Here is a 15,177-nt window from a genome sequence, read left to right as displayed (position 1 = left end):
AAAAGATGATAATAAGATAAAAAAGATCCAGTGCAATCAATCGTTTAGCCGGTAGAGCGATGCACATGATAACATACTATGAAATAGAAAAAGACATAAAAATAAAGGTGAAGAAAAGGTAGAATCGTTTATCGTAAACAAACATTAGAATCTCTATTTATAGAACTAGACATAAAGATATCCCAATAATAATCGAGATTTACCCTATATATTTTTAACATAATTAGACGTTTATAACGTCCGAGAGATTATTACGCTGATAATAGCGAGACCTTATTCTAGAACCATCTAATTCTCATATCTTCAATTCATCGCTACTACGTATCAAAAAGAAATCCCTGGAGTGGCGTACCATACCTCTTCCCCATTCATATGTGTTGTCATGGATTAAGTTGACCAATGATGATGTACCACCTGTCAAACTCAAAGCAACCCACCCCATCGTGGGTTAACTTTGTCATTTTGGCACATGACCTTTTGAAAAAGAAAAGAAAACGAGGACGATATAAGTAAGGTATAGATTCTCTCTTCTATTTATTGAGTTACCATTTTTACTTCAGAAGACAAGGTTAAACTTCTTGCCTTGCTTGGCAACATGCTATCATTTTCGTTCTAAAAAATGGATGACAACATTCGAGCCACGTCCTTTATAATTTGGTAACAATGATAACATAGAGAAGAACTCTAGGGGTGCAGCTCCAGATAAATATATTAAATTAAACTCAATTTTAATAATTAGGAAAAAGAAAGGATTAAAATTACGGAAACAACCCTTATTAATAGTAATAATAACACAACAAGAAGGAATTGTGACTTGCGAAAGAGGGTCTTCTATATAAATATCGATCCCCAATCTTCAGATCTCTTCTAATCCCATCCCCCTCTACCACTTCTCTTTACCAAAAAAAAATCGATCAAAATTCTCTGGTACTTTACTCTCTTCAAAACCCTTTTTCTCATCGGAGAAGAACAAGATGAGTAACCAAGCTGAATCTTCAGACTCGTAAGAGATCTCTTCACTCCGATCTCTACTATACTTTGGTTTTTTTTTTTGTTGAGTTTTTTTTTTAGGGATTTTAATTAATTTTTTGTGTGTGTTTTTGTTTGAATTGTTGAATACAGGAAAGGAACAAAGAGAGATTTTAGTACAGCTATATTGGAACGTAAGAAAGCTGCAAATCGTCTTGTTGTCGATGAAGCGATTAACGATGATAACTCTGTTGTGTCTATGAACCCTGAGACCATGGAAAAGTTACAGCTCTTCCGTGGTGATACCATCCTTATCAAGGTAACCCTTTTTGATTTTTTTTTTTTGTTGGGACATTAGGGTTTGCTTGGTGGTTAGGGTTTCAAATATTTGTGCTATTGTTTATGTGGGTTGTTAAGAGAATTAGGGTTTTGTTAGACTGATGAAGCTCTTGGTTGGGTTTGAGAAATCTAGGGTTTGGGAATTGTGCGGTAATTGATGTAGTGAGGGTTTGTTTCGGATCTTAATTTCTAAGCTGTATGATGTTCATTCGATCTGGTTACAATGCTTAGTCAATTGAGAAAGAGAAAAAGGTTAGCTTGAACTGCCTTTGTCAGGGTTGTTTGATAATTTTTGTTTATCATTTGAGATATCCTTCTGGTCTGATTGGGTTATTAGATTGTAAACTTATAGAAGTTTTCCTACATATGCTCAGTCTCACTCAGTCAACTCAGGGTCGATCTATGGGGCAGTTAGTTGCATTTTAGAGTTTCTGAAGTCAAGTTCTTTCAGGATTGGGTTATTATACTCATACATTATTTATTTGTGTTTCTTGAACATATATGTTTGTTCATTAATTTTGTAACGATGTATGAATTTGAATATCCTTACTCTTCACTTCTAAAAGAGAAACTGGTTATGATTTTGCATATCCTTGCTGCTCTCTTTACTACTAAAAGAGAACCTAATTTCTTTTGTTGCTTCCGTCATGTGTTCTTGTTTTCATTTAATTTGGTTGGGATGTTCAGGGAAAGAAAAGGAAGGACACCATCTGCATTGCTCTTGCTGATGACACATGTGATGAGCCAAAGATCAGGATGAATAAAGTTGTAAGGTCAAACTTGAGGGTCAGACTTGGTGATGTTGTTTCTGTGCACCAATGCCCTGATGTCAAATATGGGAAGCGTGTTCACATTCTTCCTGTTGATGATACCATTGAAGGTGTCACTGGGAGTTTGTTTGATGCTTATCTTAAACGTAAGTGCCTTTTTATCTTGGATGGTGTGTCGTGTTACTCCGTTTTTTCCCTTCCTGTTGTGTTATCTTGCATTTGTGTCTGAATTTCCCGGTTGGAGTTGGACGAGGTCTTGTGTTTTGGGTTCTAATATGTTTACATTAGTTTCATGGTAGTCTTTGGGATCTGCAGTTTCTCTTCCCGAGGATCAGTCCAACTCCAACTTGCTAGTCTGTCTATGGAGTTACTAAATTGTTTCAGTTATCTAAAGTGAAACACATGATTTGAAGCACCTGCTTGCCGTTTGTCTCATGTGTTACGTTTATTCTCTACAAGGTTGTGAAATCGTAAATCATAACGTGATTCGTTTTCGTATTTTAAGGAATCGAATCGTATAATGAATCGTGAATCGTTGATTCATAGTCACTTCTACGTATATCTTGAAAATTAATAATATGATTATATTTCTATAAATAACACTATTTTTTACGGAATGTATAAGTAATTTCTAACAAAAATGAGTAGAAAATAAAAAATACATTCATTTATGAACAATCAAAAAAATCTGGGTGCAGTGGCTCAGTACTAAACTACTGCTGAGCTATACAAGGTGCAACCGTGCATGCAACTATAGATTTAATTTTTTTATCACGCATTAGTATTCGATGGGGTCCACAAGCAATAAATAACACATTAGTTATGGTCCGTAGATATCTAGCTAGTTGGTGGTGTCCATGGATGGACAGAGAAGTATAGGTGGACAATTATTAGCACCTTGTTTTATGGGTCGACTGATAAAAAAAGTCAAAATCGCATATTTATAATGGAATAAATACGATCCTTCTTGTGATACGATTCAAAGTTCCGATATGAAGCGATTTCCAAATTTTTGGAGCGAAGCGATTTTTAAAACCATGATTCTCTATATTGAGATATGCCTGTAGCCATAAACACGAGAGTGTTTTTTTTCTTCCCCCCTCCCGGTAGGGTAGTGAATTCTAGTATTCAGCTACCATCAGAAGTGAATAGACGGTGTTTTTTTCCCCTAATGATGTTAACAGTGGGTGTTAATAATTTCTCTCAATGTTTTGCAGCTTACTTCTTGGAAGCTTATCGTCCAGTAAGGAAAGGCGATCTGTTTCTTGTAAGAGGTGGAATGAGGAGTGTAGAGTTTAAAGTCATCGAGACTGACCCATCAGAGTACTGTGTTGTTGCCCCAGATACTGAAATCTTTTGTGAGGGAGAGCCTGTTAGAAGGGAGGATGAAGATAGGTTGGATGAAGTAGGTTATGATGATGTTGGTGGAGTCCGAAAGCAGATGGCTCAGATCCGTGAGTTGGTGGAATTGCCTCTTAGACATCCACAGCTCTTTAAATCAATTGGTGTGAAGCCACCAAAAGGAATTTTACTTTATGGACCTCCAGGTTCCGGGAAGACACTGATTGCCCGTGCTGTTGCCAATGAAACTGGTGCCTTTTTCTTCTGCATTAACGGGCCAGAAATTATGTCTAAATTAGCAGGAGAGAGTGAAAGCAATCTTCGTAAGGCATTCGAGGAAGCTGAGAAGAATGCACCATCTATTATTTTTATTGATGAGATCGACTCCATTGCTCCTAAAAGAGAGAAGACAAATGGTGAAGTTGAGAGGAGAATTGTTTCCCAGCTCTTGACTCTTATGGATGGTCTGAAATCTCGTGCACATGTTATTGTTATGGGGGCCACAAACAGACCAAACAGCATTGACCCAGCTCTTAGGAGGTTTGGTAGGTTTGACAGGGAAATTGACATTGGTGTTCCAGATGAGATTGGACGTCTCGAGGTCCTTCGTATCCATACTAAGAACATGAAGCTCTCGGAAGATGTAAGTCAAAAGCTTAATTTTAGATTCCTTTGGCCACTCCTAAATCTGTTGTTGTGGTTTAGTCTGCTGGATGTTCGCTTGACATTTTCTTTTACAGGTTGATTTGGAAAGGATTTCAAAAGATACTCATGGTTATGTCGGTGCTGATCTTGCTGCTCTCTGTACCGAAGCTGCACTACAGTGCATCAGAGAAAAGATGGATGTGATAGACTTGGAAGATGAAGAGATAGATGCCGAGATACTTAACTCAATGGCTGTTACAGATGAGCACTTCAAGACTGCTCTTGGAACAAGCAACCCCTCTGCTCTGCGTGAAACAGTAAGTTCAACATTTGAATTAGTCACTACAAGCGGTTGAAAGATACTTTTCATGATAGTCCGACTTGATGGATTTTAATGGACAGGTTGTTGAAGTGCCTAATGTCAGCTGGCAAGACATTGGAGGTCTTGACAATGTCAAGAGAGAGCTTCAAGAGGTAGTTTACATGGTTATAAGCTTTTTTGCTCTTATTCTTATGTTATTTTTCTGTATGTGCTCATTCCAACATTTTTTCTTATTGTAGACGGTTCAATATCCAGTGGAGCATCCTGAGAAATTTGAGAAGTTTGGTATGTCTCCTTCTAAAGGAGTTCTGTTCTATGGCCCTCCTGGATGTGGGAAAACCTTATTGGCTAAAGCAATTGCCAATGAATGCCAAGCTAACTTTATCAGTATCAAGGGTCCGGAGCTTCTCACCATGTGGTTTGGGGAGAGTGAGGCCAATGTTAGAGAAATTTTTGACAAGGCCAGAGGGTCAGCACCTTGTGTTCTCTTCTTTGATGAACTTGATTCCATTGCCACCCAGGTTTGCTGTCATTTTTATTCTACTATATGTTTCTTGCATATGTTCTCTGCTCTTGTATATTATATTCTAAGCCTTCTCTCTTTTCTTTCCTTTGCATTCTTCTCTTTGCAGAGAGGAAGCAGTGTCGGAGATGCAGGTGGTGCTGCTGATAGGGTACTTAACCAGCTTTTGACTGAAATGGATGGGATGTCAGCAAAAAAGACCGTCTTCATCATTGGTGCTACCAACAGGCCTGATATCATTGATCCCGCACTTCTGAGGCCAGGACGTCTTGATCAGTTGATCTATATTCCATTGCCTGATGAAGCCTCTCGTTTCCAGATCTTCAAGGCCTGCCTAAGGAAATCACCTATTGCTAAGGATGTTGACCTTTCAGCCCTTGCCAAGTACACTCAAGGATTTAGTGGAGCAGATATTACTGAGATATGCCAGAGAGCTTGCAAGTATGCTATTAGAGAGAACATTGAGAAAGTAAGTTCATTCATACTGAATTTTATAAATACTGCTTTTCGTATGGGTTCATCTATCTAATCTTTTTCATGGGTTTAATTAGAAGGGGTTCATCTATCTAATCTTTTTCATGGGTTTAATTAGAAGAGTCTCTTTAGTTAGGAACGCTAGTATTATTGTCATACCTTTTGAGAAATCGCGAATAGTAATGCCTATATTCTTTAAACTTGGGTTTTGGTTGCTTTTTGTGATGGTAATGGATTGGGGTTCTTTTTCTGCTAGCATTGGTATGAGTACGAGGCTTAATTAGTTAACTTTTGAAATACTGCAGGATATAGAAAAGGAAAGGAGAAGAAGTGAGAATCCCGAGGCAATGGAAGAGGATGTTGATGATGAAGTGGCAGAGATCAAGGCTGCACATTTTGAGGAGTCGATGAAATATGCACGCAGAAGTGTGAGTGATGCTGACATTCGCAAGTATCAGGCCTTCGCTCAGACTTTACAGCAGTCCAGGGGTTTCGGATCTGAGTTCCGATTTGCTGATGCATCAGGAGCAGCAACAGGGACCACTACCTCAGGTGCTGCTGATCCTTTTGCAGCTTCTGCTGGTGCCGACGATGAAGACGACTTGTACAGTTAGTTCTTCTAGGATGGCACTGTTAAGTTTTATTTCTCCATGTTAACATTGTGTATTCGTTGCTATCCCTGGATGGAGGGGGATTGGTATGACGATAATTCCTGTTTGGGCTGTTTGGGAATGTTAATCCAGATCAGTGGTTTCTTCCCTTCTGATGGTTGGTCGTCTACTGGCTTCACCTGGTTAAGTTTTATTGCTTATTTATGTAAGAACTCTGGAGGATTCTTCTTTAAAACCTTTGAAGTCCGTTTCCCTTTGTTTAAGAAGTATATGATCTGGTTAATCATAACTTGTTTCTATAGCTTTGACAGCTTTATTTCTAAATATAGTTAATGGTTTAAATGCGTCGTCCTGTCGATGTCGATCTATTAAATGCGGGTAACTATCTAAATTTGGAATTCATGTAAAGTATAGAGTTCATGGGCATGTGAAGAGGAACACAGGAGCAGGTAGAGAGTTGGGTTGCATGTGATATTACGAATAGTAGAGTGCTGAGCATGAGTGTCTTTTTGTGTCTTTGCTGGCTATTTTTTGCCTGCTTAGAGATTTCTAACATTAGAGGGCTGAGCATGAAAGGACTGCTCTTTGTTGGCAATTTTTTGCTCGTTTAACTTTTATATGAGAACCATCAAGTGGTTTAACTTTTATGTAGACGAGAACCATCAAGTGGTCTGATGTAATTGTCAAGCCAATCACTATTTCAGATAGCTTGTGATTAAATTTCATAGCTTGTGATTAAATTTCCCAAAGAATCTTCGTCAACTGTACAAAGGTTTTCCTACTCAGAGTTTTAGGTTCTGAAACCTTGCTTCCTTTTTGGAGGTGTTTCCTTCGAATATGTTCCCAAGCTCCCATGATGTCGAAAATCTGGGCATATGGTGTGAATAAGTGAATTCAATGTAACCCTTGACTACTCGAACCCAAGTCTGGAAGCTTCCAAGAAGGAGCGTATAGAAATTTTCCATCATAAGTAATTTGTGTCAACGAAGGATGATGGTATGTTAATAGAGATTGAACTCTTGTCCATGGATTCGGATTAACAGACATACATACTTGTTAGGTCTAAAAGTGGTTGGCCGCTCGGATTAACAGGTACACCACCGAATTTTCGTTCGACAACCTGTATGGACAAAATCTAATACAATTACAACTAGGTCAAAGCAAAGATCCTTGAAGAATATTGTATATTAAATTTTTATGTTTCTCTTCCACAATCAATATGTATAAACCAAAGGTCCATGTACCTGATTGTGTAGAAAAGTTCTTGGAAAATCTCAAAATTAATATCCAAGTGATATCTAGTCATATCCAAATTAAGAGGATCCCAATTCTAACAAGTATTAAACTTGTAATCTATCTTTCATGATATGAATTCAACATTTACAAGTGTTGTTTTTTTTATCTCAATAATAAGGACTTAAACTATCTAGATTGATTCACATATTACTTGTGTTGTTCTTATTATAAACATAAACAGTATAAGGGGAAAAGGAAAAACACATCACACCAACGATTTTGTTGACGAGGAGAGTTGCACCTGCAGGAAAACCCTGGGACCTCATCCAGCTTTGCTTCGACTACAAATATTACTCAACATAGCTCAAACATTTCATAAAGGTATATGCTCGATCCAACAATCTCACCAGACCTATGCATATCGATCCAGATCATTTAATTATCATTGTTTCCTCAGTTGGCATTTTGGTACTCAAAGCATTAGTGTTGTGCAAAGCATCAGTAAACACCTAATTATACTTCATTCACCAAATTGACGAGTCTATGTAAAACATTCTGGACTCGTCAACGAGAAACATGCTAGCCTCATCAATATGCTAAGACTAGCATCCATGTCACAATTACCAAATAAATACGTCTACAAAGCATACTTAACCATCGAGACGCCAATAATGTTACATCGGGGATATTGACTATGGTTTTGGTCTGGCGCCTACATCATATGCGATGTAGCAATACATCCATAATGAGAAAGTGAGTCAGTCATACTGGCAGTCAAGGAATAAATAGAGTAGTGGCATGACAACCACCAAGTCTCCCAACGAAGCGGAACTGGTTTCATCATGACCTCCACTTCTATACTATTTTATTTCCTTGTAACTGCCACATGTGCTAACTACCTCTACTACAAATAGGTTGTGATTTGGATAACCAATAATCAATCATTAGTCATATGGCATCCATATCTCAATACACAAAGGATTTCTCTCGATCTAACACAGAGAAATCATCTTCAAAGTAGTTCAACACATTTGAATCCATTGTCCTCAACATCTTCTCAGCTTCTCTCCTCCATCTTGACCAAATTGAATCTGAAATGACCATTTCTTGATTTAGGTCATAGTCTTAAAGATTGGTCTCTCGAATTCAAAGCACTCCCGAGTAGTGCATCTGTTTAAAGCTTTAGACGATTTGCTTAATCTTGCATTTGCATACTCCACCATTTTACACTTCAACTTACCCACAAAAAAATAGGTATGCGTACCTACCCCCATTCACGAGCTCAAAACTTCTGGGTACGCGTACTGGGCATGTGTACCTACCATGTTCCGTAATCAGAAGTCTAGGGTACGCGTACTAGGTATGCATACATACCCTGTGTCCAGAATTTCAGTAGTTTTGAAAAAATTTCTTTAAATAATTTGAAACATTCCCAATCACCATAAATGATGAACACCATTGCTTGGGCAATTTCTAGAAACAAAAATAGCCCTTGAATAATAAATTGTTCTTAACCAAGATTGTTAAGGATATATGAACATCCATTGCTTGAATCATAAGCTTGACTCGAAATTTTTTCTTTACAATATTGTATCTACTAAATTATACGACATAGTGTCATAAAGATAGAATGGTAAATGCCGTGAGTAAATAGGATGGTTTTGTCTACACATACCTCTTTATCGATGAAGTTCTTCTTAGTTTGATCTTCAATCTTCTAGGGTTATTTAGTGATGTTTGATAATCAACACCCTAATCTTAGTCCGAGATTAAACGAAGACATCTGAAGAACTTCATCGACGAAGAGGTATGTGAATACCGAACCATCCTATTTACTTACTGTTATAACCATGCTCGGTTGAAGCCACAAGTTTTGACATATCAAGCATGTTGTCAATGTTAGTTGATCAAAACTATATCTTGATTTCTAGTCTACTAAGTCAAGTTTCAGACTAGGTTAAAATTTGGTAATTGAATATCACACATCACCTTCGAAGACTGAAGATCGACGAAGACATTTGAAGAATTTCATTATTCAGGTAATGTGAAGACTGAACCATTATATTTTACCCAGTATCTTATCATTCTATCATTTGAGACTATGTTGTATGACTCATAATAGATTTATAGCAAATATAAAAAATTAATTTGTAGATCAATTGAAAATTGCCCATGCAAATGATTTAATCATTTGAGAATGTTTCAAACAACAAAGAGAGAATTCAAAACTTCTGATATTTGTTCTCAGGGTAGGTTGACGAACCTATTCGTAAACCGTAAATATCCGAGTTTCAGAATACATAGAACTTTTGCGAACCAGTACGCAAACTGTAAGTTCAGTTAGGGACAGTTCACGAACCCGGTTCACAAACCGTGGTGAACTGAATTTTTAAGTTGGTGTAAAAGGCTAGTAATTGGTGAACTCGGTTCACATATAGTAGCCATCTGAGTTCTCGAGCCGAGTAGGGTTGGATAACCCGGTTCACGAACCATAGCACTCTGACTTGTGAATTTGTCAATTCTATAACATTGATCCTATTGGAACTTCAATTGGTTCTCCCACACCCATTTTCAATACTTGCTTCAACCGTATGAGGAAAAATGATCTCAAAAGAAAAATAAGTCCATCTTCATCCTCGATCGGTACTTGTGATCCTACCTCCTTGGAAAGTTTATACAATATTCTAGGAAGGGTTGAAACGGTAGACAACAAGGTAAAGTGTGTACGTAACAAATGTGTTTACTTGGTACAAAGTTTCCCGATAATAAGGATGAAATGGAGAAAAATTCAAGCTTCTTAGAGTGGGTCGGAGAGTGAAGATGAAGATGATGCTTAGCTCCTTCATTATTTTTACTAATTAACTCCTTGTAGGAATTTTATTCTTATTGTTTAAGGAGGAACACTAGCTTTTAGAGTAGTTTTTACGTGTTACATTTGCTATTCCAAGCATGTTTAAAGTTTATTTCATTAAATTTTATTCTGGATAATGACTCACAGTACCTAATCTTCATGGATTATATATATGTATTGGTTAATTTTTGAGGTTTATTCTGTACTATCATATTTCTGCTGAATATAAATAAATATATATATATATATATATATATATATGTCGTATTTTCTCATAAATAAACCCTTAACTCTTGAAAAAGAGAATTAAACTATTTTGAGAACTACAGTATTAATCTATCCACGATTACAATTTTGTGAATATACTGCTATATGATCCCGTAATTAAGTTGTTCTCTAGGAATTTTCTTTCCTTCGGGATTGCATAACCGCCAGGGAATATGTGGTGAAATTTAACCTCGACGTTTCTACATGGCTAGGGAAGATATAATTATTATGCTGAGTCATATTGCATTAACAACTCTCTTTGTTTGTAACTGTCGTAGTGAATAGTTTTTGTCAATGATTATTTTTCTCACGAAAATCTTGTAATTGCTTCTAACATTAAGACCGCTATTTTTAACTTCTTTATTCGTAACTGGCGAGATGTTGGGATACAAATCTAGGGATAGTAAATTTGTTAATGTCCAAGAAAATCCTTCTCTTTTGATTAGAGTAAAGGTCTCTCATGTTGTTCTTTCGGGAACGACATCAAATGGGAGAGAGTTTTTTTGAACTTGTGTTTGAACGTCATATCTTTGATAGGGAGAGCAGATGTGGAATTGTAGGAGATGCTTGTACCTTTGTATTCCTTGATGAAAACACTGAGTTTTCTTGGTGGAATTGTCTAAAAAAGATACTATGTGTTTTCTAGTCTTGTCACTCTTTCGTTTAATTCATATGATCCTTATTTTTCGACTTTGCCAATTTTGTTGACAAAAAGGAAGAGAATTATTAAGTAGTGTCTTACTACAACAAATGGCTTCTCAGAGCATTATGCAAGGAATGGATTATGTTCTATAGGTTTTACCTATTTTGCAAAAGATGTAAGTATTGACTAAGGGGAAGAACATATCACCGTAGTATTGCTTCAAAGTTGTGGCGCAATTGATAGTATTGCTAAAAAGTTGTGGTGCAATTGAACTTTGAGGAAGATAACAATACCATGTTTCTGTATAACAACTATTGAGAGAGTGATTTCTCATTCCATCAAAGCTCTTTTTGATTATTCTCATAAGTTGTTATCGCTACGTATCTTCAACAATAAAGATGTTGAACGAGCACATGTAGAACCATAGAAAACATGAAGTACGAAGAAATCAAGACGCCAAGTAAATCAAACTTAGTGGATTTTGAGCTATAGTTTATTTATTTAGAATCCATATGTATTGAATAGTTTTGTCACTAAAATTTACAAAGGGGGATATTGTTAGAGCAATGCTCGGTTGAAAACACAAGTTTTGCTATCTCAAGCTTGTTCTCAATGTTAGTTGATCAAAACTATATTTTGATTTCTAGTATAAGTCAAGTCTCGGACTAGATTAGAATTTGGTAGTTGAGTATCAGATATCACCCTCGAAGACCGAAGATCGACGAAGATGTTTAAAGAACTTCATTATTCAGGTACTAAAGACTGAACCACTCTATTTTACTCACTATTTTACTATTTTATCATTTGACACTATGTCGTATGGCTTATAATAAATTTATCGCAAATAAAAAATTTCGAGTCAAGCTTGTATTGTTAAACATCTCGAAATATGATTCAAGCATAGATGTTTAAAGGTCCTTAACAATATTAGTTCAAAACAATTTATTGTTGACACTACACCAAATTTTCGGATTAGTAACAGAAATGAGCCGTTACTAAAACGGGTTGTAACGGCCCTCTCCTGTTTCAAAAGTGGGTGTTACATTTTTTTGTAACGGCAATGGAGCCGTTATGAATTTTAATTGTAACGGCCTTAGTAACAGCTGCAAGCCGTTATGAATTGACACGTGGTAACAGCTGAGGGCCGTTACAAATTTTTTTGTAACGACGAGGTCGTAACATAGATGAGCCGTTACTACGTGGCAAATTAGTAACGTGTTCAAGCGTTACTACATGGCAAGTTGAAACAGTCAAAAGTCGTTGCGAACTTTTTTGTAACAACAAAAAATTACTGCTAGTCAATATTGACCTTGTCAAAATCAGTCAATACGATCAGTTTTGACCTGGTCAATATTAACCAGCAGTTCATTTTCAGCCAGAAATACGCCGGAATTCCAATAGCCTGCCTACCCTTTTCATTCCATCACATTCATTCAGTTCATATAACTTTTCAATCAAAGAATAACATTCAATTCATATAACTTTCAATCAAAGAAGAACATAAAATCTTCTTAAGTACCAAAATTCTTCCAAGTACCAAATTCTTGTAAGTATCAAATTCTAAGTTAAAAAACTTGCTGAGTAGGAAGGTTAAGGTGTTGTCTAGGATAACACCTTAGGAGCAAAAAGAAAAATATGTTGAAGAAACTGAAATAAAAAATTGATTCCCTACAGAAAAATTTATAGACCTTATAAGCCGGAAGGTTAAGGTGTTGTCTAGGATAACTTTAACATATCTGTTGTGCAGTAAGACTAAATCCTGAAGCAGGGACAACATACCGTCTATCACCGGCAAGCCCTCTTGGAGCAATAGAGTGGATAAACCTCTTTCTTAACTGCTCAACCTGTATGAACAAAGAATATGACTTAAAACACTTGGGGTGATGCATATGGTAACAAGATGGAGCAACTATAGAACTACATTCCTGAAATGCACATGAAATTATGTGTTGTAACCTGCAACTCACATGTTTATCACTACAAAGTCTGAAGGTGGGTGAATACCTCTGGCTTCTTATCTTCAGGATCATCTATGTACTCCTGTCATCCCAATCTTCAGGATATACATTGACAAATTTTGTTAAAACAAACCTGTAAAGCTAAAAATAAGCACAAACTTTTTATTCAAGCACAAATTTTGTTCTAAGGCCACATATGGCTTTACATCCAAGCACAACCTCTTTATTTGTGGTATCCTAGTATGAAGTAATTCGATCTTCAAAGTTATGATTCCGATGAGCAACATAAACCCTATAAAATCATTAAAAAAATACACAACAAACCCTAGAATCAGTTCATATTTCCAAACTCTAAAACAGAAATTAACATAAAACCCTAAAATCAATTCATATTTTGAAACTTATACCTTCTAAGTAGGCAGAAATTCGTCAAAGTTCTTCATTACCTGGATTCACGAGGCCTTTCAATAGAATCCATTTTCGAGAATTCCGTTCAAACTTCTTTTTCTGAAGAGCAGCAACTCCATATTGAACATGGTCCACAACACTTAAAACCTAGCCATATTGAAACGCAGTAAGAACAAGTATCTGTCGTTTCTACATCTACGTGCTGCTTAAAAACCTTATCTTTATTGGTGTTCAGGGTTTACATACCTGTGATTCTATGTTGTCCAGCATGTCACCTTGTGACTCCACCAACACTGCCATGTCCATGAAAATCTACAAATGAATATGCACAAACCATAAATAGTCTAACCCACTAGCAGCAACTGAAGAAATAGATAACTATAGTCGTTGTACCATTGTCTGAGATCTAATGGGGAAGAGAAGCAATACCTGGTGCAACTCAAGAATCTTACTCTCGACGTCTCTAACAACCCCATGACGTTCCTGAATTTCTGTCAGGGTGTCCATTACCTGCAAACAGTGGGATATTCTATCTTAAAACTGCAAAGAATTTTCATTACACAAAAACATAACAGAAGATAGGCACAATTAAACAGACCTGGCCTCGCCCGTGTTGCTGAATAGCTTTCTGCAAGATTTGATCACTGTCTCCAGTCATGATCAATTGGTCAATTATCTGTAGGATATCCAACGACATCGGGCTATGTTAATACATACGAAATTGCAACAACTTAGAAGTAACGGATTATTAAGTGGAGAGGTGATAGTACTTGTTCGTCAGCCCTTGAAACCGTCGCTAGAGTGGCGATTAAAGACACCAACACAATATTATACAGTCAGCACCATAAACACTACCATCAGCAATGTGGATTCAAGACCTGAAACACAATTTGAGTACCATTTCATCAGATTTGAAATCAAGAAAGAAGTAAACAAATTGAAGTTTGGTTGCCGAAATTGATCCAAGTAAACGTAACTTAGAGACTATAACTTCTAAACAATGAGACAAACATAGAAAAACTATGAATCCAGTTAAAAATTGAAGTTTGTTTGCAGAAATTGATACAATACACATCATTAAGACTTTATAGTTTCTAACAATGACATAGAAAAACTATGAATCTACTGTTCAATTTTCAACATGGGAACAAACCCATTACAGAATTAGACCATAAGATCATAATATACAGATATAACTAGTCTAACATTGAAAATCTTGAAAAGGGTTTCCAAAAAGGGGTACAAATTTGAGATTTAGGGCCAAAATCCTTATCAATTAGGACCTGTTTTATCATCCAGGAACCTGGAGATTACCATTTAGATTACAGAACAAAAAACCCAAATTTCAGGATCTATTAACGAACATAACAGAGGCGAAGAAACCCATGAAAGACCAAAAAATTAGGAAAAATCCAAATCACAAATCTAAAAATGAAACCCTAGAAGACAAAATTGATATGAAAATAGAAAAGAAGAAGAAATGAGACTCACCATTTGTGATTAGTAACAAACCATTTCCCATTATCGAACTCCTGATGAATCCTCAGTTTATCGACAGGGTAAGCAATTTCATCCCTAGACTTTTCAAAATAGACATAATACATAGAATCATCAAGAACAACACTAATTCTCCCAATCCACCACCCATCATTATCATAAGCATCAACCTTATCAAGAAGTGAATACTCAAATTACTTAATCTCAGGAAGAAAAGGCCTTACATTCTTCACATAAACTATTTCTCTCAACAGCTTCGTTTCATCTTCTTCTTGACATAACGTTTCATACTCAACCCACAACTCATTTGTTGGTGCTAGTTT

General features: G+C 36.4%; 2 protein-coding genes and 1 long non-coding RNA gene across 3 annotated transcripts; 1 reads left to right on the top strand and 2 right to left on the bottom strand.

The window, feature by feature from the left end:
• The first annotated feature begins 843 nt into the window (after positions 1–843).
• Positions 844–6,338, top strand: LOC113298642 (cell division control protein 48 homolog D-like). The gene is made up of 9 exons (XM_026547434.1): positions 844–1,003; positions 1,123–1,288; positions 1,996–2,224; positions 3,296–4,062; positions 4,160–4,381; positions 4,467–4,538; positions 4,626–4,907; positions 5,019–5,378; positions 5,689–6,338. Exons 1-9 carry the CDS (start codon positions 975–977, stop codon positions 5,995–5,997), a joined length of 2,436 nt encoding a protein of 811 aa, XP_026403219.1. The 5' UTR covers positions 844–974; the 3' UTR covers positions 5,998–6,338.
• A 6,364-nt stretch (positions 6,339–12,702) lies between these two features.
• Positions 12,703–13,799, bottom strand: LOC113296210 (syntaxin-132-like). The gene is made up of 5 exons (XM_026544534.1): positions 13,787–13,799; positions 13,604–13,669; positions 13,396–13,504; positions 12,959–13,241; positions 12,703–12,835 (listed from the first exon to the last, which is right to left on the bottom strand). The coding sequence occupies exons 2-4, from the start codon at positions 13,661–13,663 to the stop codon at positions 13,072–13,074; spliced, it is 339 nt and encodes a 112-aa protein (XP_026400319.1). The 5' UTR covers positions 13,664–13,669; positions 13,787–13,799; the 3' UTR covers positions 12,703–12,835; positions 12,959–13,071.
• Positions 13,800–13,816: 17 nt separating this feature from the next.
• Positions 13,817–14,938, bottom strand: LOC113296209. Its single transcript, XR_003332996.1, has 4 exons — positions 14,849–14,938; positions 14,128–14,235; positions 13,956–14,033; positions 13,817–13,867 (listed from the first exon to the last, which is right to left on the bottom strand). It is a non-coding gene; the product is annotated as an uncharacterized LOC113296209 (long non-coding RNA).
• Between the last annotated feature and the right edge of the window lie 239 nt (positions 14,939–15,177).

This window comes from Papaver somniferum, chromosome 7 (assembly GCF_003573695.1).
Source record: "Papaver somniferum cultivar HN1 chromosome 7, ASM357369v1, whole genome shotgun sequence".
In the NCBI taxonomy this organism is placed as follows: Eukaryota; Viridiplantae; Streptophyta; class Magnoliopsida; order Ranunculales; family Papaveraceae; genus Papaver; species Papaver somniferum.
This window is presented reverse-complemented; position numbering and strand designations above follow the sequence as displayed.

Excerpts from the sequence above, each read along its gene's own strand:
- LOC113298642 (XM_026547434.1), top strand. The coding sequence starts at position 975 with ATGAGTAACCAAGCTGAATCTTCAGACTC. Across the intron at positions 2,225-3,295 it reads GTTTGATGCTTATCTTAAAC|CTTACTTCTTGGAAGCTTAT; the intron begins GTAAGTGCCTTT and ends AATGTTTTGCAG. Across the intron at positions 4,539-4,625 it reads TCAAGAGAGAGCTTCAAGAG|ACGGTTCAATATCCAGTGGA; the intron begins GTAGTTTACATG and ends TTCTTATTGTAG.
- LOC113296210 (XM_026544534.1), bottom strand. The coding sequence starts at position 13,663 with ATGGACATGGCAGTGTTGGTGGAGTCACAAGGTGACATGCTGGACAAC. Across the intron at positions 13,505-13,603 it reads TGGACAACATAGAATCACAG|GTTTTAAGTGTTGTGGACCA; the intron begins GTATGTAAACCC and ends CAATATGGCTAG. Across the intron at positions 13,242-13,395 it reads GAAAGGCCTCGTGAATCCAG|GGTTTATGTTGCTCATCGGA; the intron begins GTAATGAAGAAC and ends ATGATTTTATAG.